The sequence below is a fragment of the Glycine max genome, chromosome 18 (assembly GCF_000004515.6).
Source record: "Glycine max cultivar Williams 82 chromosome 18, Glycine_max_v4.0, whole genome shotgun sequence".
Classification (NCBI taxonomy): Eukaryota; Viridiplantae; Streptophyta; class Magnoliopsida; order Fabales; family Fabaceae; genus Glycine; species Glycine max.
This window is the reverse complement of record NC_038254.2, coordinates 55,344,905-55,366,560: the sequence shown is the minus strand read 5'-3', so window position 1 is coordinate 55,366,560 and position 21,656 is coordinate 55,344,905. Positions and strand designations below refer to the sequence as shown.

The following is a 21,656-nucleotide window of genomic DNA, read 5'->3' as shown; positions in this document are numbered from 1 at the left end:
GTCAATTTGCAGAGCCAAAGCCCTAATTTAGGTCAGCGTGGATTTTCAAGGGTTTTAGGTTATAGCAGCTTCACATTCTCAGTCTCAGTCTCAGTCTCTACACACACCTCAGAAGAACAGAACAGAACCACCACATAACAGTGCTTTTCAAAGGCGGTGAGATCTCAAGTTCACAAATTTCTTTCAATTTTCCTATTTCCATCATAATTTCACCGTTTTTCTCTGAAAGCTTGTCTGGTTCATTTTTTCCCGCAACCCCTTGTTATTGGGTTTGTTGCGGTAAAGATTTGATTTTTAAGGTCCGCAAGAGTTCTTTTTGTTTAAAATACAAGTGGGTATTCTCAATTTTGTTTCTGATTACTTTTTTATGCCTTTCTAGTTTGTGGCCTTTTCTGCTTAGAATTTTGTGGCGTATCTATTGCACATATGAACATGGATTAAGAATAAATAGAGTTTTGCTGATGTAGTGTCATTCTAGTGTGGCAAAGTTTTGGGTGCAAAGGGCTATTATAAGTTTGTAATTTTAATTGGGAATGAATTGCTTCTAATAATGATACTGGCAGAATTTATCCATGCCTACTATGAGATCATCGCTGCTGTTGAGTGAGGATACTTTTTTCCGCACCTAGGACCCAATCTCTAGTCTATCTGCCAAGTGGATTGGATCATAAACCACACAGACTTGATGCTGTGGAGAGTAGAGTTCAATCACAAGTCCATAACCTTTAATGGTCACTTTTAATTTTGTGCTATGGTTAATTTGAAATTAGATTGCAATTGTATTAATGATTCTTTATAATGTGTAAGAATGTGACCGGGGGTGGAACTTTTGTATGCTGAAGAGCACAAGTTATATTGAACAGTTAATATACTGTATGAACTTTTTGCCGTGCGATGCTTTTGTAGGTTTGAGCAATGGCGTTCTTAAATAAAATTGGAAATCTGCTCAAGAATTCTGCTGTCAAGCACATCAATCAGGATTTTTCGGCGTCTACCCCTTCACTTTTCCAAGCAATTAGATCCATGTCATCTGCAAAGCTTTTCGTCGGAGGTACTTTAGCTGATTGTGCTGAATCTTTTCAGAATGGAACATAGCTACAAATTTTCAATTTTCATTGCAGGTATTTCTTACAGCACTGATGATATGAGTTTGCGAGAGTCTTTTGCTCGCTATGGAGAAGTAATTGATGGTATTTTTCTTACTTACACAGTCTATTAGTTTTTCATTTTTTCAGGTAAAGGTAATAATATCATGCTAAAGAAAAATCCAGTTGTAAACTTTTATTTCCCGAATTTCACAAAGTGAGCCAAAGAATACAATATGATGCTCTCATTATGTATATAGTTTGCTAGAGTGGCTTTCATTTTTTGTTTTGATAAAATAAAGGTTACTCATTTATAGTTGTGTACTTATGCCATTGTTTCTTTTGTGGCTGTACTTTACTTTGTTCCTCTGTTTTCTTAGAATTAATTTCACAATAGTAGTTGGTGGTGATGATAGAGTGCTTTAATTGTCACCAGCTGCATTTGTTGACAAACTGGAAAGTGACAATCAATTGTTCATATAACAAGCATTAAAATGTTTGGCTGCCAAGCATTCGTATTTCATAAAATGAAGCTGAAACTGTTTGTTTTGGATATTTTTCCAGTCAAGGTTATTATGGATCGTGAAACTGGCAGGTCAAGAGGTTTTGGCTTTGTAACTTTTGCAACAAGTGAGGATGCATCTTCTGCCATTCAGGGCATGGATGGCCAGGTATTATCTGTTTTCCGTGCTAACTTTTAAAATTGACATTCATGACACTTTCACATGGTAAGCATGGTGTTATATCCTCATATACGAAAAAATTATAAAGTTGTCTTCATATTATTATATATAGTAAGAAAACCTTATATGCATACCTGGAGTAAGCAATTGCTGTTATTTGGCAGAGGTAAGATAGACATGTTGAATGCAAAGATGATAAATTTTGTTGCATATGCATATGCAAGTGGCTTGAGAGTTCAGATTCAGAAATTAAGCTTCAAACTCAAAAACATTTATTCTGTAACGGTTGAGGCTTCTTGAACTTGAGTGTAAATAAATTGTGTTATTGTTACCTACATAATCGTATTCAAGAATGCTTTTCATTAAATAGCCTTTATTACAATTTTTATTTATTCCAAGAGTCAGTTTAAAAATTTTACACTATGGAATTGAATTTCAAAACCTAGATTGAGAATTTGAATTGTATAAAGATTTAGTAAAATATTTGCCAATTAAAATTCAATCTTGTCCATCTAAATAAAGAAAGAAAGAATAAGGATACAATTCTTCATATTACTGGTTGTATTAGAATTTAGCATCAAATAATTATTACTGTTAGTTGCAGAAGATTAATCTTGCTGATATCTGCCAATTTTAGAAAGTAGGCAATGTTTCTTTGGCATCTCAACTAATAGTGTTGTTGCAGGATCTTCATGGTCGGAGGATACGGGTGAATTATGCTACAGAAAGGTCACGTCCAGGGTTTGGTGGTGATGGTGGATATGGCAGTGGTGGTGGTGGCTACAATGGGGGTGGAAACTATGGAAGTGGAGGTGGATATGGTGGTGGTGGTGGCTATAATAGGGGTGGAAACTATGGAAGTGGCGGTTATAATGTTACTAGCAGCTATAGTGGTGGCAATGCTGAAACTAGTTACACTGGTGGTGGTAATGCTAGTAATTACCAATTCAATGAAAACTCTGGTGGAGATTTTGGCTCAGCTAGCGGTGAATTCAGCAGCAACCAAAATGACACAGCAGGTGCAGACAATGATGAATTCATTGAGCCACTTGAAGACAATGTGAGGGAGAACAATGATGGACCTACCGACTACGCTCAGAACCGCTGATGAGAATTTTCACCTTGCCTAGAGCAAGTAACACCTGGAGTTTATGATAAACAAATGTGTTTCCAATTTCTTTTTCCACCCTCTTGATTTTCATATGTTCATTGGCTTGAACTTGATAGTTTGTCTGCTCAACGACTGATGTAAAATAAGATTTTTCTAGGAGTTGAACTCCATTTATAATGATTTTAGTTTTCAACCATTCAACACCTGGAATGATAAACGAGTACACAAACCTTATAGTCAATAAAATTAGTTGACATGTTTTAATAACGGAAAGCCGGAGTTTGGACGACAGTTTATTGAAGTTGGCAGCTATTCGATGGAGTTTGTCATTCAAATGGATCTCAAGACAACTGATTTTGGAAAACAGTCCTGAGTAAATGATGTTGGTAATCATTTAGTCAGGCTATTGGCAGAATTATACTACATTTGTGGGCTGTGGTCACTGCCATATCCAGGCTCAGGGTTTGATGATGGTGGATATGGAGATGATAATGGAACTCGTGGGCTGTGGCAGCCATGGCCATAGCAATGCTAACTAATTACATTTGTGGTAACACGAATTCACATATCAACAAGGATCACCTAAAATAGTTTTCAAAGCCATTGGTCTTGTGATGAGGACTTGAATCCTGCACCTTCCATTTTTTAAAAAACCCGTCTATCCTTTCTTCCTCTTTCTCCCGCAACAACCGCAGATGCAGTGACTTCCATCCGTTCTTCTCTTCTTCCCGTAGGGCACCTTGCTTTCCAATTTTTCTCTTCTTCTCCAACTCACGTCTTCTTCCCACAACCATCAAGGGATTCAAAGCAAAAGTCTCTCTCCTCCAATTTTGCATGTCACAAGTACGTTTCAACGTTTCATATTCACGTTGTGGATCTGTTTTTGGAAAGTCAGTTTTGAAACGACTATTTTTGCTTCCAGGATAGTCACTTTGGAAAACTTTTTCCGAAACACCCATTCTGGAAGCAAAAATAGCCTTTCCGGAAAGCCTATTCCAAAATAGTTATTTTTGCTTCTGGAATGGCCACTCCGAAAAACTTTTTTTGGAATACCTATCTTAAAAGCGAGGGCGAGCCCTGGTGCAGCGGTAAAGTTGTGCCTTGGTGACTTGTTGGTCATGGGTTCGAATCCGGAAACAGCCTCTTTGCATATGCAAGGGTAAGGCTGCGTACAACATCCCTCCCCCATACCTTTGCATAGCGAAGAGCCTCCGGGCAATGGGGTACGAAGTTTTTACCTATCTTAAAAGCAAAAATAACCATTTCAGAAAGTCTATTTTGGAACGGCTATTTTCGCTTCTAGAAAAGTTTTTCCGGAGTGATCATTCTAGAAGAAAAATAGCCCTTTTAGAACAGACTTTTCATAAAGATTATTTTTGCTTCCAAAATGAGTATTCCGCAAGCCCAGTAATACTTTTCAAAACCCCCTCTATGGAATTTCATTCCTTAAACATTTTGGGCTAAAAGAGGAGGTAGGGGGAGGTGTGCCGCATCAAGGGAGGGAGGAGGAGTAGTTTCACGTGGGAGGGAGGGAGGTGCAGGATTCTCTGAAGGAGAGGTATTAGGTTTGGGGAGAGGTGCTAATTCATTAAGGGTAATAGGATAATTTCAAGCGGAAGAAGGGGTGTAAGATACACATAGGAAGGTGCAGGATTCAAGTCTCCTTGTGATGTTCATATTACTTATCGGGCCGTGCACCAGAGCCTAGCTTCGTTATCACGCCGTGACAATAAGTGTAAAATCAGTGTTTATTTTTCTTTTCTTGTAAAGATATTAACAAAATTAGTATAGTCGAAAAGAACATTAGAAGGCATCAACATTCCCGAGGTTAATATATCGGAATTTTGAATGTCCTAACCAGAACTAGAACATTCTTAGTAGTCCATCCTCTAAATTGGCAATAAGATCTCCAGAAAAGACAAGTTTCTTTACGTTGTTTCTCAAAATGATTGCACATTTGCACTCTGAATGACCTACTTGCTATCTCCAAGGATGTGATTTGATTTTTGAGCTTTAATTTATTGTCAAGGGGAATTGGATTCTTTGTTGCTCTAGGTGCTTCAGTTGGCAGTTGGCACTAGTGGAAATTTCACTCAATTCCTACCGTTGACCATTTCTTTAACTGTAACTTTGGTGTCGTGACCATTAGATGAGCAGCCACACTAATGTTAAAATCAAATTAAAAAACAAATCTATGTTGTCACTGCCACATATGACAAACCAAGGAACTTGAACGAGAATCCACTAATATGATTTAATTTATATTATACACAATTTTGAGCAATTTATATCACATCCAATACAACTTGTGTTTTTAAATCATTGAACCGGGTGCAGATGTGTGTGAAGATGATAACCCATGGAAAAATAATAATGTGTGTGTGTTTGTGTGCGCTTTTGCAATTGCTTGTTCCATCTAACCTGGTAGCTTCGTTTCATTCAGCCAGGATGAATAATTAACAATGGGGGGAAGAAGGAAAAAACTGTCCCTTATCACAGCATCGTTACTTTAGTGGCCTACTAAACCACTAAAAAGAGACTACCGGTACATGCTTACTCAAATAGGGCCAAAAAATTACAACATATAAACCTCTCTTACGAAGCATATGAGAATGGGCAACTAAAACCTTTAAAGTGCTACTCAACCAAATTATTTGGCTCCAAAAATCATGCTAAGGGCTTCCCTTTCCACCCCGGGAAGAAGAGTATGTAACCAGCAAGAACTAGTCCCAACCCAAACAATAAATATTTACATATATAGTCCAATATGCACCTTGTAGCTCATAAAGCCCAGAAAGGCTTTTGAACCCCAGTTGCTCCGGCGTCATGAGGAAGTGATTCCTCACTAGAATCAATATCATCATCATCCTCCTCTCCATATTCCATTAGCTTGACCAAAGTATCTGAAATAAATACATTAAAACGTATAAAGATACAAAAGAAGGCATTGTAAAGTTAAATTACAGGGTCAGACATAATAAAAGATAAATGTTCCATAGAGAGAAAACATTGACCCAAATATAGTAAAAGCAGGCTTAATTCTAACCAGGAACTGCATCAGATTTTGTCTTAAGCAAAGTCTTGTTCTTGGCCTGTACTTTAACTTCAGATGGACCACAAAATTTAGGTGGAGGTGGTGGTGGGGGCATGGTTCTTAGTAGAGGTGGTGGCATTCCATTGGATGATGGCTGAACCAACTTCTTAGGGGCAGGCATTGTTGATATATTCCTCACAACCGGACCATCAGATTGTTCATTAGTTTTTAGAGGTTGCAATCTCTGCAATTGAGTTAGAGTGGGAGAAAACAAAAACCCAAACACAACTTTTGAATCAGATACTTCATTAATTGTTTCAACATGCCAAACTACAAAGTCAAATTAACACTGAACTACAAACGAGAAAAACGAATACAAAAAACGAGGTAAAACAAACAAGGGGATAAACGGGCAGTGACTTGTTAGTAGTGTATCATTCTAGAATGATCTACTATACTGTTACATACATGATAATAAAAACCAGGAAAGTAAAAAAAACTAGCCAGATGGAGTAAACGGATAGATAATACATTAAGATATGTGCATAGGAATATATTGTCAAGCTCCCAATAGATAATGTAAAGATAAATGTAAATCTGCAGCTCAAATTTTCCTGATAATAGGGTTTGAGACCCAATACCGAATGCAGCATTGATGTAAAATAAGAAGAAAAAAAATCTTGCACACAACTGGATATTTTAGTGATCAATGGGTTTAATAGTGACACTTGAAACTCAATTTTTTGGTCAGGAATGGATTGATTGGTAGCACAAAAGATGCAAGTTTTCATCTCTTTCTCTTTATGAATCATTTCAAAGGACTTGGGATTATGTCTAGCAAGACTTCATGGTGGTGTAAGATGTTCTAAGAGTGTCTCTTCAAAGGATAACCAATCATGGGAAAGAGCTTTTTTAATTTACTTTGTCCATACATACAATTTTTATTTTATTCCTTTTTTATTATACCTTGCTATGATATCTCATTCCTTAGTTTTATATTTTCTCCTATCTCTAACTTGTCTTTATTTCAATTTAAAGGATTGGCATCAATTTGGTGCTGGTATGGTAAACCCTTTTCTTCAGGAAATTGACAGTCCATATATGCAGGACTAGAGGAGGGCATGGCTGAAAAGCATGCCACAACATCTTTTGCAGCAATTTTACCAATGAAGGAAAATATTAGAATAACATCTTGGATTGGAAAGGGCATATGCTGTGAAGCCACAAGCACCCTACTACTCCTCCAAAACTGAAAACCCTGTCAAACATACAAACCAATGGCCCAACAGACAGGTCCAGTGTCAGGCTTTTTGCTTCATAGAAGGTCAGAGAAAATACCTGGAATATTAAGCATTAACAGTCAGCACAAGATAACATGTTTAAATCAGCAGAGCTACAGATTGACAGTGTTTGAGAGAAAAGTTTTGCACTTTTATTTTTCTTTGTTCGAGAAAGTTATAAGAATTCAATTCTGGAGGGTAAGGTATCGACAGAAAGCTATAAATGTAGTTAAAAAGAAAACATTAAAAGAACATGGCTCCCTGTTCCTGATATGTATTCACAAGTGGTTTAATTTATTTCATTTTTTCTTTCTCAAATGGAAAAAGTTCATCTAAACATACAAGATACTACTGGAAGTGAACACACAAAATGCATGCCTCATGTAAGTATAAGAATCATTCCCAATGCTGCAATCAGAAGACCTGGGAGATAGGAACAATAGTGAAAAGGTAAAATCAACAAAATATTACTTCCATCCCACCAGTGGGGAGATTCATTGCTATCAAATCAGTCAATTTGGAGACATTAACCATACCACAAACCTGTCTACATATAACTGATAAAAAGGCAGTCTAACCCTCTGCATAAAAATGTTAGGAGTTGGTGTCAACTCAACCAAGGTTTTGAAAGAAAGTGGAGTTTCTGGGATGGTTTTGTGTTGTTTAATGAAGGGACTTGAATGATATTTCCCTTGATGCATGCAATGATGTATATAAAGAATTTATCAATGACAATGCAATGACCTGATTGAGTTTTGTTGTGTCTTTTGAACCAACTGGCAATTCTTGAAACTTTCGTCTCTGAGGCGGCCGTTTCTCCTTTTCAAGATCAGAGCTTAAGGTTGACTTGGATCCTCTGTTTGATGCTGATGTTGTGGGAGCAACTGTTGATGCAACAGGAGGTGAGTGTCTCAAGGCAAGGGCAACTTGTTGCAAAGGGGTAGCTTGAGGATATAATCCGCCATATCCAATATAGCTAGTACCACCTGATACTAAAGGGGGAGGAGTATAACCAGTCATGTTTGCTTGAGGCCCAGAGCTTAAATGTCTTATAGATTGGGGTGTAGTCCCCAAAGTGAGGGCACCAGTGACACCAGTCACTCCAACCAAGGAAGCTGGAGGAACCGGTGTCAAGACCCCAGCTGCTGACATTGAACTAGTGATTAGGCTGGCACCTGCCTCTAGGTCAATTCCAGAACTCTGAACTCCAGTCAACAACTGCTGTGGGGGTGGAACAGCACTATAAACTTGTGGGGGTGAAATGGCAGCAGGAATCTGCTTCAACAAAGAAGGGCCACTATAAACCTGCTGGGGTGGTGGAACAGCGCTATATACCTGCTGGGGAGGTGGAACAGCAGTGTATGCCTGCTGTGGAGGTGGAACAGCACTATAAACCTTACATGATGAAACCCTATGACAGTTAAATCATAAGTTATTCCCTAAAACTTATATGAATCCAACATAAAATAGTTTATCACAGTACCAACAATAAATATAGTCAAACAACACTAGCTTAAAGCATTGAAATGGCAGAAGGCAGGGGAAATTTTCTCTACTACCAATCAGATTTATCAAACCTCAACTTCCCACCCACAAACTGCCCTCTTAAACTAAATCCCAGTTTCACAAAAAATTAAAACTAAATTTAACTTCAATACAAACCAAAAGTTCTAAATTTAACAAATGAATCATCTAACGAAATCCAGGGTTAAAACTGCCAAATCAAAGTACACAGCTATATTAAAGAACTATACCTGCAACCAAGAAGTACTCAAATTGTAAACAAAATAATAGTGACAGCAGGATAATTATAAGAGTGATCAGTGAATAGGACAACAACAGGAAGAGAACCTACATTCATGAAAAATAAATTATGCAACCCTAAATGAGATTCTGTCATGGACTGAATGGAGGGCAAAAGCTCCTAGGTGTCAACCTGAAACTTGACTGTAGGGTATACAGGGTTAGGCTAGTCCTCATAGTAAGGACTTGTGTAAAAGCTAGAATGTTCATTTGCTACTTCTGTCTCATCTTAAAGTATAACAATTTTTTCAAATTACTAAGAGCACCTTAAAGCAGCAACTGTTTAAAGAGGTGAAGACCTCACATCAGGCACCAGGTGCACGGCCAGGCATCTGAGTCTCTGATTGATATCTTTCTAGTCTAGCTTAAAATGAGATCAAATCCCTCGTATTAAAAAGAGGGTCTATGTTTTTCCAGGATGGACAGAGAAAGTTACTATTTAGGCCTCCTTTTCCTCAATGGAACCAAAGTAATACACCAATAATTCACAGCAAATGCGCAAGTGCTAAAAATAATCCACGAATGAAAAAGGTATGTTGCATGTTGAAAACAGTATGCTGTAAATTTGAATTAACAAAAGGTAGGTGTCATGCTCCATGAATGATCAAATGCAAGAAATTAAGAATTTTAGAAAGAAAGAAAAATCATTTCTTCATGCAAGAGCTAAAATCTGACGAGGGCACAAAATTTCAGAAATATTTCACTCGGGAGGAAAAACATCTGACCACAGATCCCATATCCCAATTAGTATAAAAATTAAATACCTTGAAGCACCACACTCCGTACAGATTGTATCCAAAAGATTTTCAGCCAAAAGCTTAGCATCTTCAAGACTTTTCGCATTGTTACTAGACAAAAACAGATGCAGGGGCTGCTGTCCATCTGCAAGCAGAAAAGTAATTAAATTGAAAAACATGTACAATTAAAACATAAGCTTTGCTCAAATACCATGCCTGTACAAGTCCAGATCACAGAAACGAAAAGGTACCTTCTCCATTCAAGCATTCATTGTTTCCTGAACCACGTCCTCTCAGTACAACTGTCGCTCCTGTTTCATTCATAATGTGATTTATATACTGATCCTGCACGTTCAAATCCAAACCACCACCAACACCAAAATAATTTCTCCCAATCGTATGGAGATGTCAGAGAAAGCTTGAAGCATTAGATTATCTCGACTTCGTCATACACAATGTAAAATTCAGAAAACACTAAAGAAATATATCCAGCAAATGGAAACAAAAATGTAATGATGCTCGACATTGAATAAAAAATATTAGCCTAGGCAGGCTAACTATTTCTGAAGCATAGGATGAGACTACTATTTAGCACAAGTCCAGATTTTTATTTTATTTTATTTTAATTTTTTTTTTTGGGGGGGGTAATACAGTTTTATTCATTGATGATTGATGTGTTCGGCGTGAATCAGAGAATGTTCAGTCTCTATTTTTTATTCTTGTAAATAAATATTTGATAAACATCCTTTGTTCTTGTGACTTGTGATTGTGTGTGGACATATTTTCACCCCAATCTCTTGGATTAAAGTATTCATACAAAATGTGCTTCAAAAGTCATCAGAAGAACCATTCTCCAATTCCATCCATCTGAATATCACTTTCAGCACCTAACAAGTATTACAATGCCATATGTAAATATGAGAAGTGCTAGGAACACACTCTCTCTAATTGGTTAAAATTTATTGAAACTACAAAATCAAGAGAGAATCATTAAATATGATGTGCGACCACAAAATTTGGTCATTTTCCATAAATTTCAACAAATAAAAGAGGGTGTGTTTAAAACAGAGTGACAAAGAGTGTGTTCCTAGTATTTCTCATGTAACCATAAACTGTAACAACACTCCTGACTCCTCCAGTCCCCCAGTCCGTCCGCCCTTTTATTGCTTAATCAACTCTTGGAAAATCAGTACTCCTAGTAACACTGAAGTATTTTCGCACCATCAAATCATAAGTTGAGAACAAAGACATGAGTGAAAGGTTATAGTAGTATGAAAACAAAAACAGCAGATGACCAAGGGGTCACATCACAAATCGAAAGAGACCTAAAAAAACTTCTAGGCTCTAGCAATCGTCTTATAAAATTTGTTGCAGACTAATTCACATCAGGTCATAGATGAACCCAACCTCCAACATTGACTAGATAAATCACTTGGGTAGGGAAGGGCTTACATTTGGTCCACGTATACGAGCAACAATGTTCAATGAAGGATCAGCATCAAAGCCCAAAAACACGCATGTACTCAGCATCTGATTCAGTAAGAAATTTTGGTTGTTAACACTTAAACACATCACATCAGAACAATGTGCATAAGCTAGTAATAAATGAATGTCTACCTTCACTCCATTAACCAAAGCGGAAGGTGTGACGGAAGAAATTGACTGTGAATTTTGCACCTGTTTGAGAATTTCTTCAATCATTGCAGCAGCACGATCAACAGCTAAAATCCGTTCTGCTGTCTCTTTTATCTGCAATAAAATTTGATATCACCAAAAGCAAAACTAAATTACATAATTCGTTCATGTGTAACACTACCATTAGTGAATGTCAAAACAAACACTACCAATTTGTGTATTACTGAGTCATGAGTGATGATACAAACAAGACATGTGCTTCTTTTTAAAAGAATAAGAAAACATTTTCAGTTACAAACATCCACCAATCCCTTTCACATGACATTTCATTTATTGCTTTGATTAGACATTATTTTAATTTTGACATCTCAAAGCTTTCCAATCTATAAAGTAATAAATGTTTACTTTAGTATCAAAACAAAGAATTACACAAAATATCTAATGAAATTTGATTATTTAACCCAATGATCATGCTATATGAAATCAAGCAGCAGTTTTTACATGAGCTCCTGCAGAGATGTGAAGGTACAGTGGCTTCTCTCCATCATGTGGTGCATTAGGCAGCCGATACTTTCCCCTATGGAAAAATTCAGGATATATACATTACATGCAGGAGTATAGAAAACACCAAAAGGGTTTTAGAAATGCCTTAAATGACCAACAAACCTAGTTATAACTATGGCACCAGTGCACCTCTGGATCTGCATGAAGAAGATCAATCATTAAAGATAAAAATTAAGAGTTTGGTGTTAAAAGATTGTAGAATTGATTGTACTTAAGTCACCTCCTCTTGTGTTTGGCGTTTTGTCAACTTGTAGCGAACAGAAGACTCTGCATCATTTATGACAATTTCTCGAGCAATTATTAATTCATCTTGGATCTTATGCTACAAGAAAATTCATCTCACCATTAAGATATGGAACTTGAAAGTTGAAATATTATTTAACATAAACAAAAGCAATCCATAATAAAAAATAATGTAAAAGTGTCGGGGAAAAAAGGCATCATAAGCATACTGCAAAATATCTAGGTAGATAAAAACTTATTAAATTAGACAGGTTATACAGCATCCATCTACACTTGAGCAATTATTCTAAGGAAACTAGAAGAAAAAGAATACATGCGAGCGTGTGACAACAGAACACGCATTTCTCAAAACATGCACCATCACATAAAATGAAATAAAAATAAAAATCAATATAATCACTGAGACAGTAGTATATAGATGATAACAAAGGACAAAAATATAGTCACTGATTTCACCCCATCCCAACACCCATTTTGAAAACCTATGAGCGGTGACTCTCAGAAGTACAAAGGAATCAGGCTAAATTTCAAATTGCAATATACTGGGTACAAGCTAAAAACTTATAATTTGATCTTAAATAGAACCAGCCTAAATCATGTTATTATCAACCAAATCATGTTATTATCAAACTGCAAAATCAATTTTGCAGAATTTCTAAAGTTTCAATATCAAGAACTCGTCATGGAGCAAGTTCCAAGAGGATTAAGTCTAGAGAAGATCACTTCGAGTGTAACTCAGTAAAGCTAAGCTGATAGTCTACTCATCAATTTCATAATATTAGCACACAGTCCCTGTGACACAGTTACACACATGCATAGACAAGGGTGTACAAGGTCCAGTGAAAAGGTGTTGTACTGCACTTAAAGGGATTACATAATTCTTTATAAGCAAGTTTGATCGCCTAATAGTGCATAACAGGAATTGAAGAAATGTGGAGAATTCTCTTAGAAGTACTCTCTGCACGATATATTTAGATTATACTATGTTATCAGAGCTCGGAAGGGAAAAACATTGTATCATCAGAATAGAAACAAAGTGGCTCTCATCTGTACAATAAAATACATTATTCAGAGAAAAAAAATGTGAGATTTTTTTTTAAATAACTTATTCTAAATTGGAAAGAGTAAGGTAGAAGAAATACAACTCAGCTTCAGTAAAATCTCCGGTGTTCAACAGGAGACTAGATATAGGCTCATTTTCGGCAAAACCAACATAAAATTGAATGCTCAAGCTCTTGTTTATCATTTTGTTTCCCTTTACATCTTTGCATCTTATCTTCATTTTAGTTCTGTTTATGCAAATTTGCTTCAGTGAGTATCTTAAGACCCAGGAGGAAAATAAGATTCCCAGCACTCCACTGTTCTGCTGGGTTTTTTTGTCCTCTCTCTAATAGCTGACTGTTATAACTAACTAATAAGTATTACTTATATTCCAACTCCAACTCCCTCCCCCCAAAAAAGTTTGCTTATATAACACACCCATAGTCTTATTAATACTGGAAAATTCAACATCAGACAGATCCTTGTTTTTGCATAGTTGTAACTTTTCCCTATAAACTTCTGTGCTGCAATATTACTTCGTATTGGACCAAGGCTTTGGTTTTTCAAATTAAAGAAATGCTGGTGGAGCACAATTCGTCCCCCTTTATTGTGTTTATTGCACCTTCAAAGATCTCCCTACAGTTCCCATATTACAAATCCTAGGATAAAATTTCATGTAACAACTACACACTCCCCTTCCCCAAAACCAAAACAATAAAATGATGACATAGCAGTTTTAAGCAAGAAGGAGCACCAGCAAACATGATAAACACCATAAGAGATTAAAAGTCTCACACTCACTTGATTCAACTTTTGCGCGGCAACAGCAGCTGCAGCTGCATGTTGCGGAAGCTGAGCAGAAGCTGCCAGAGGATTTGTCAAAAGAGTGCCGGAGATCACCGGAGCCATGGCGGGAAATGCAACCCCTCCAAGAGTCACGGCATTGCTCAAAGGGAGTGCTCCAGGGACTGTCATCCCAACTGGCATCAATGACTCCGCCGGTTGATCCCACTTTCTCTTCTTTCTACACAGAAACCAAAACACTCACCAAATCCAAATCCATCACATGTCCATACAAAAAACAGCTTCTTATCCCACTAGGTGAGGTAAGCTACATGGATCACAACATGCAATTCAGCTCGGATGCTGATGCAACCCTAATTCTAAAATCTCAAGCACTACACACACCATACAAATAATCACCATTCCATGAACCAAATAAAAACAAAGCAGAATGACAAATAAATCAATAGAATCAACACCGCACAAAATCCAAGCCAATTTCACTTAATTTGCAAAAACACGAAAAGGAAGGCATTACAGTGAAGAAGATTTTACCTCTGCCGCGTCTGCGAAGCCTCGTTGGCCGCGGAGGTTTCGTTGGAAGAAGAAACCCTAACGATGCTATCCTCTGTCATTGTTTAAGCGATTCTGAGTTGCCAAAGAAGAAGAAGAAGAAGAAGAAGAAGAAGAAGAAGAAGTGCAATTGCGTGGCGCTTTGGTTCTCTTTGCTTCTTCGTTTTCGATACCCGAAAACGAAAAAGGATTCACGCGAGCGTCGGTGTTGGGTTGGAACGAACGCGATTGGTCGGTCAAAGTGTGAAACGGGGTTTTGTGCCTACCGCCTAACGTCGTACAGTTGCGTGACGCCAGATGGGTTAAACGACACAATGCATGGATTAAACGATATCGACGGGGTTTGACAAAACTACCGTCGTCTGTTTCTGTTTTTTTTTCCGTACTAAAGCAAAGATGAGTTGTGCATATGGAGTATTATTTTTTAATGAATTTTATTGGTAACATTTGATTTTTTTATACATTCATTTTTTTTGCTAAATTGTAATTTCTGTCTTTTTTTTAATTTCTAACATGTTTTTTTTTATTTTAGTCCATAAATTTCAAAAATTTTGTAACTTTAATTTAATCTTCCATTTGCATACATTAAATAGACAATTAATGCGGAGGATTAGATTAAAATTATGAATTTTTTAAAATAATATATATATTTGTCATATGCTCCCTAAATATCTTGACTTTACACTGCAATGTACTGATAAGAAAATAAATAAAATGACAAAAAAATTATCATGAATGCCCTTGTAAAGGGTAAATGGTGATAGGCAAGTGTGCTACATTCTAGAGGGTACATTTATGTTTCACTGGTCATAAATGTAAAAAACAAATATTGTCATCTTGGTTTTTATTTATAAATAGTGATGTATTTTTTCACTTTTACAAATTTTGTCATTATAAATATATTTTTTATTTTTACAAATGTTGTTATCACTAACTCCTCTATTTTGACTATGATTAATATGTACTTCAATGTTAATAAAACATTCTTTGGTGGATTACATATACTAAGTTGCTAGCTTTTCCTACTATTGCCTTCTTAATTCATATGCTTTTTGTGTTTTTTTTTTAATCTTGATAGGCATATAAAAGCACGGTCAAAGAGCAGTAAATTGAACTCAATTCTAAATGCAAATGCATGTCACTTGTTCATGTGATTGTTACATTTTAAATTCTTGTAATACAGTATTGGTTAAAAACTAGTTGTGTATCAAAATAGAAGTTCCTCACTAATACTTCTTAAGACACACAAGACTCTTCATTTTCAAGCTTCAAAATAAGCATATCATATATAACTATTCCAATTTTCGCCTACAATATACGAATACAATCTTTTTCAAAGTTTTCTAAATCAGCTTCCTACAATTACAAATTTTAAGAATGTCTACAAACCAAAATAAGATTCATAAATTTCATTGTATTTTATTAGAATGTGAGTTTGTGTTTAATTCAACCATTTAATGATTATAGAATAAGTTATGATACTATTTTATATAAATTTGAACAATTCTACAAATCAACTTATTAGGTAAAAATTATTCTTTATTTGTATATTTTATATTGACATCATCTTTAATTAATACAAGATTTTGACACGTCCTTTTTTTCATACAATTATTAGTCATAATATTAGAATTTGATACATTTTTTTTCCCCGCAACTACCCATAATAAATATATAATCCTCAAATTTCACGCAAAAATTACTTTATTCAATAATAATATATTGTTTTACTCCATAAAAGCAATGTTTTAAAATTTAACTTAAACCGGCTAGTTTAACCAATTTGATCATAACTTTATCCTATAGCCAATTTGGTTTAATTTTTCGATTGGATGGTGCTTCTTATGAATTGGTAGCTGGGGGTGTCGGTTGCTCAACAATGGTTGAAATGATGATGTTCATGAACATATTATTACTTTATTCAATAATAATATATTGTTTTACTCCATAAAAGCAATGTTTTAAAATTTAACTTAAACCGGCTAGTTTAACCAATTTGATCATAACTTTATCCTATAGCCAATTTGGTTTAATTTTTCGATTGGATGGTGCTTCTTATGAATTGGTAGCTGGGGGTGTCGGTTGCTCAACAATGGTTGAAATGATGATGTTCATGAACATATTATATTTTGTAGGCAGGGAGGTGTATGTACAACCATATTATTGGCTTGGATATGTATGTCATGTTCTTATATGGTACCACTAGTACCTTTTAATACAATCACTTTGGTTTACCAAAAAAAACTGTCTTCGAGCTGATCTTGACACTATCAAATCAATAAAAAAAAATCAAAGTAAATTGGAGTGAATTGATATGATTTGTATAGAGCAGATTGCCAAAAACTTGCATTTTTTGTGTAATGTACTAATGTCACCATTACATTTTACTATGCTACGCATTATGGTAATTAATGTGTCATAGTTGCTTGACAAACATGATTTATTCAATTAATTTTATCAATCCATATGTTTTCATTTAATCCTCAAACATGCTGTAGTACCCACCAATGGCATTATTCCATTGCCAAAAATGAATCTTGATTGTTTCAATTAATTGTTCATTGTATCTAGCACTTGATGTCAAAAAAGGGAATCACAAGCCAACTATATTGACTCGACAACAAATTCTTGTTTTCACTGAAAACTCAATTCATTTCTTCACTTTATTTTATTTCATGGATACTCCTCAATTCAACGCTTCTTCCTCTAACATTTCCCCTTCACCTTCACCGCAACAACCATCACCTCCCATTCCAGTTGCTTATCAGCCTCAATCCCAACCTTTATCATCCTCTTCTGCTTCTCTTCCTCCTGGTAAGAACACCCCTTTTTCCGGATTCTCACCCTTTCGATAAAAGAAGCATTTTTTTTTCTGGGTCGTCTTTTATTCTAGCTTTTCATTATTTAGGATATGTGTATCTGTGTATGTGAGACTTCTCAGTGTGTGTGTAAAATGGATTCTCAGTTAGTACCCTTTTTATGGACCTCATATATGATATCCATTTACTTTAAAGTTCCTTTTGAATAGCCAAAAATCTCTGTTGAATGAGGTGAAATTCATGTATCAAGCTAGTTGAACGAGTTTGCTGGGTTAGTTTTGATATGTTAAAAAATATTTTTAGTATTTTTTTTAGATGTTGTGAATTGTGAGCAATCACTTTCAGCATGGCCTTGGCAGCTAATATTTTATTTTATCATTTTGGAGAGTGTCTTAAAAAAATTGTTGAAAGAAAAAAATAGAGACAGCCTGAAATATTTAAATTTGACCACATTGTGATTAAATTATGTTCAGTATAAACTGGTTTCCTTAGGTCTACTTGTGTTGTATGCTTACTATGGTTGTTTTTTTATTGTGGAAGTTTTGGTCAGAATCTAAATATATTGAGTTTTATCACAAAAGATTTGTAATTTGTTATTTGATCTCATCAGGTTTGCCTGATGCGCCATACAAGACTCGCTTGCAATCTTTCACTCAAAAGTGTAATATATCACTTCCTATGTACATAAATGTTAACGAGGGGCGCCAACATGATCCAAAATTTAGGTCAACAGTATGGGTTGATGGAATGAAATACACTTCCCCAAATACTTTCTCTCGCCTAAGAGCGGCCGAGGCGGATGTGGCTAGAATGGCTCTAGAGAACCTACATGTAAAATTTAAAACAAAAGAGCGCCCTGTTACTCATGAGGTTTGTTGTAATTTAATTTTCATGTCAAAATTGAGAATTGTTAACTAACTTCAAGTTAAGATAGATTGATTATTCATAGTACCTCGATCATTTGACTACTTGTCTACTTGGGTTATACAATGTTGTCCCTTGAGTAATTTGTTTAGTGTTATTTGATTCAGATTGCTATGCTTGTCGACCATATGTTCTACATGCATTGAGACTGCATTGTGTCTTGCATTCTTAGGATTGTTTTATTTGTATTTTAGTTTTGGTTGATCCAAATTTTGTTATCCACTTTTGGCTATAAAATGTTTTTATGTATAACTAACTATCTTGGGTCTGTGACTCTGCGTGTAATACTGCAGTGTGTTCCATATTCCGTATAATCTTTTTTGGCCGCATAGATTTATGCATGTCCATGTGAAGACATTTTAGGCTAGCCTCTCCACTGACCTTTTGAGAACTCATAACTATGATGTGACACATATCGTGTCTTTGGTCTGATTTATAGTGTGTTTGTTTTACGCCCAACATGCAATCCAAAGCTTGTTCAATGCTAATTTGTCTCTCACATTGGATTGGTGTTTATCAGAAGTGAACATCTTTCCAAACACATGCTTAGCTGTTCGATTGTTTGGATCAATTTTTTAAGCTACTGAATTATGTGGAAATTATATTTCTTGTTTAACTTATTTTCAGATTTTTGTTTTGTACACAAAATCTGTTCACTAGTGACAAGTTCTATCGAAGTATCATAATGAAAAATGAAATTTGTTGCTTATGGGGAAACAATTCTATCTTTTTTATTTTATTTTGTTAAAGGTTTGAAACAGTCCAGTATAGCATGAAGTAGTTGTGTTCTTATTTTATGGGCTTGGGAAAAGTGACATTGTACAAGAGCTGAGTGATCGCTGCTGGTATCTGATGTCATCAGTAACTTTCTATTGACATATAGGAAATGATTCAATATTATATTTCGTCATAAAATCCTTATATTACTACTTGTGATCTTTTTTCCAGAACACTACTTTGTCAAAATCTATCTTACATGAATATGCTGCTAAGCTGAAGGTGGAAAAGCCTGCATACAACACTGTTCAGCTATAAGGGCTGCTTCCTCTTTTCGTATCATCTATGACCTTCCAGGGTACAACATACGTTGGTGATGCAGCTAGAAGCAAAAAAGAGGCTGAACAGTTAGCAGCACGTAACGCTATTACGTCAATTCTAGGTATTCTTTACTACATGTTTTTAGATTTTTTTCCTTTTTGGTTGTGCAGTAACTAATTGAATTGAATGAATATATAAAACAGATGGTGCTACCTCAGGGCTACTATATGAGACAATAAAGTCGAAATATAGTACTTTTGGTGCAGTCAGATCGACCAAATCGGAATGCATTAATGCTAGTTCAGCAACCGTCAAACATGTACCATCCCTGGTTGCAGTTCCTGTGGCTGCTAATGGGAATGAGACAAAAGTTGCACTTCCTGTGCCTTCCTTCAATCAGGAATGTCAGATGCGGGAACATGTATCATCCGTTCAAGCCATCACCATTACTGAAGTTCCAAATTTGAATCTCCTTCCAGGCCCAGAACAGTCTACTGCTGGTGTTTCATGTGAACTGTCCATTGGCATTGGTTCTGGTGCACTGTCTATTGGTGATGGGTCACGTGAACTGTCTGTTGGTGATGGTTCAGGTTCAAAAAAGCGGAAAAGGAACAAGTCAAAGGCTAATAAGAAGTTGGGATTGGAATAGTAAGTTTCTTAATATCTCATTGTTGTTATTTACTATCATACTGCCTTTTCCCTTTCTCTTCAGCCTTTTTTTTATACTTTTCCATGTCTGTGTAACTTTAGTTGTAAACAATAAATTTTATTCTCTCTTTTTGGTATATTCCTTATCTGTCCATAATTTTGAAAGTTCCCATTTCCCATTTCCCATTCCTACTGTCTAGATTGATCTTAATGCTCTTTGTCAATTCTAATGGGGTCAACTTGCAATAAGCCAATGGATATTTAGTAAAGGAGAATGGGTCCTTATTAGAGGATTTATTAAAATTTAAAAGTGTTATTTTAGTAATAAGTCATGCATTTGATTCCATCCCTATAACAATCTTCTGCATGCTTCTCATTCTAAATAAAACTTATTCAACCATGTTTAAGATGAGCCATTGGGGTATTGTATTTCTGGGTAAAATAAGTTTGTTTGTTTGTGTGTGTATTGTAGTGGGGAGAATGTGCTTGCTTTAGTGGCTATGTAATTAAAGCTAGCAAGTTTTGTATGTACAAAGAGATGTTGGTTTAGAAGCAAAGCTTGATGTTTACCTGTAGATGTGTTTGGTATTAATTAATTGAACGTTTTGTTGTGGGAATTTTGCAGGTTGACAATTAAGGCATTTTCTTTGAGCAGAATCGCTTCTTATTCAGTGCCACAGGAGCATGTGAAAGTGATTAATGATCATTTTGGCCTTCTGCATAGGCAGCAGCATAGCCGGGAGTCGGGAGAGTTGTATAGAATATAGATATCTTTGGTTATATTTGAATGCTTTTGGGACATTTTTTACTTGTTTTATTTTGTGATGCTTTGGATTTTGAAACTTCTGTTGTAGAATGAAAACTAATTTGCTAGTGCATTTTGGTATTAGCTTGTATCCATTTGAATCAATGGCGCCAAGTTGTTGGCTGTGGCTCATTTTGGCTTTTGGCTCTATGCTGAGTTGTTGCTAACTTGCATATTTCCAAGTTGTTCATTAGTTTTAATTATGGCAAGTGTGATGATGCCATGCCATTACTCGCTATTAAATGAGTGATGAAATTGATAATTATTAGAATACAATGAGTTGAATAAATTGTGCATCCGTTTATGACTTGCTATTAAGTGATTGATGAATTTGAAAATTATCAGAATATTGAAGAGTTGAATGAATGGTGCATCCGTTAATGGTGTGAATATAATCAGCAAGAGTGTTTTGAATTTTGATTTGGGATTTGGATACTCTTGAGATGTGGTCTTGTTAAGTTGTTAGAGCAAAAAACTAGGGAGAGTTTAACTCAAGACTATTTCATTAAGTGGAAAAGTTTTATTGCTTAAGTATTGTTAAATTGCAATATTGATCTAGCTTATAGGTAGTTCTTTTTGTAGTCTAACTCTTAATGAAAACATAAACTCTTATGCTTTAAGCACAAGAGAGCCTACTCAAAAGATTAGTGATTAGTTTATTTGGTGTGGAAGAAGTTAAAGTTTTTTTATTTTACTCAATGAGTTTCAAGTAATAGTTTAACTCATGAGCTCCTTATTTCTTCTTTACTAAGTTGAAATAATAAACGGATTTTGACTATCAATACGTTTAGTATTTGGGTATCTTTCTCTTATCATGTCCCATTCTAGCTTTAGCGTCACACACATTGTC

The 21,656-nt window shown here is 35.6% G+C and overlaps 2 protein-coding genes and 1 pseudogene across 4 annotated transcripts; 2 read left to right on the top strand and 1 right to left on the bottom strand.

The window, feature by feature from the left end:
- LOC100807155 (glycine-rich RNA-binding protein 4, mitochondrial) lies at positions 1-3,075 on the top strand. The gene is made up of 5 exons (XM_003552517.4): positions 1-156; positions 907-1,051; positions 1,122-1,190; positions 1,650-1,756; positions 2,454-3,075. Exons 2-5 carry the CDS (start codon positions 916-918, stop codon positions 2,874-2,876), a joined length of 735 nt encoding a protein of 244 aa, XP_003552565.1. The 5' UTR covers positions 1-156; positions 907-915; the 3' UTR covers positions 2,877-3,075.
- Positions 3,076-5,289: 2,214 nt separating this feature from the next.
- On the bottom strand, positions 5,290-14,965 carry LOC100806616 (protein RIK). 3 transcript variants are annotated; one of them, XM_041012185.1, is made up of 13 exons: positions 14,555-14,965; positions 14,018-14,240; positions 12,153-12,254; positions 12,035-12,069; positions 11,870-11,945; positions 11,351-11,482; positions 11,186-11,263; positions 9,985-10,078; positions 9,761-9,878; positions 8,559-8,604; positions 7,938-8,468; positions 5,926-6,157; positions 5,290-5,782 (listed from the first exon to the last, which is right to left on the bottom strand). In XM_041012185.1, the coding sequence occupies exons 1-13, from the start codon at positions 14,632-14,634 to the stop codon at positions 5,661-5,663; spliced, it is 1,869 nt and encodes a 622-aa protein (XP_040868119.1). In that variant the 5' UTR covers positions 14,635-14,965; the 3' UTR covers positions 5,290-5,660. The 3 variants fall into 3 exon arrangements, with proteins under 3 accessions (XP_040868119.1, XP_006602937.1, XP_040868120.1); XM_006602874.4 differs by having other exon boundaries at positions 7,938-8,604; XM_041012186.1 differs by lacking the exon at positions 5,290-5,782 and having other exon boundaries at positions 6,012-7,251; positions 7,938-8,604.
- Positions 14,966-17,115: 2,150 nt separating this feature from the next.
- Positions 17,116-20,938, top strand: LOC100802012 (double-stranded RNA-binding protein 4; annotated as a pseudogene).
- The last annotated feature ends 718 nt before the right edge of the window (positions 20,939-21,656 follow it).

What these genes read in the sequence shown, in the direction of transcription:
- LOC100807155 (XM_003552517.4), top strand. Translation starts at nt 916, where the DNA reads ATGGCGTTCTTAAATAAAATTGGAAATCTGCTCAAGAATTCTGCTGTC. An exon ending in CTATGGAGAAGTAATTGATG is followed by an intron (nt 1,191 to 1,649) that starts GTATTTTTCTTA and finishes ATATTTTTCCAG; the next exon opens with TCAAGGTTATTATGGATCGT. An exon ending in TTCAGGGCATGGATGGCCAG is followed by an intron (nt 1,757 to 2,453) that starts GTATTATCTGTT and finishes GTGTTGTTGCAG; the next exon opens with GATCTTCATGGTCGGAGGAT.
- LOC100806616 (XM_006602874.4), bottom strand. Translation starts at nt 14,634, where the DNA reads ATGACAGAGGATAGCATCGTTAGGGTTTCTTCTTCCAACGAAACCTCC. An exon ending in GGTGCCATAGTTATAACTAG is followed by an intron (nt 11,946 to 12,034) that starts GTTTGTTGGTCA and finishes ATTTTTCCATAG; the next exon opens with GGGAAAGTATCGGCTGCCTA. An exon ending in ACACAACAAAACTCAATCAG is followed by an intron (nt 6,158 to 7,937) that starts GTCATTGCATTG and finishes ACTCAATTGCAG; the next exon opens with AGATTGCAACCTCTAAAAAC.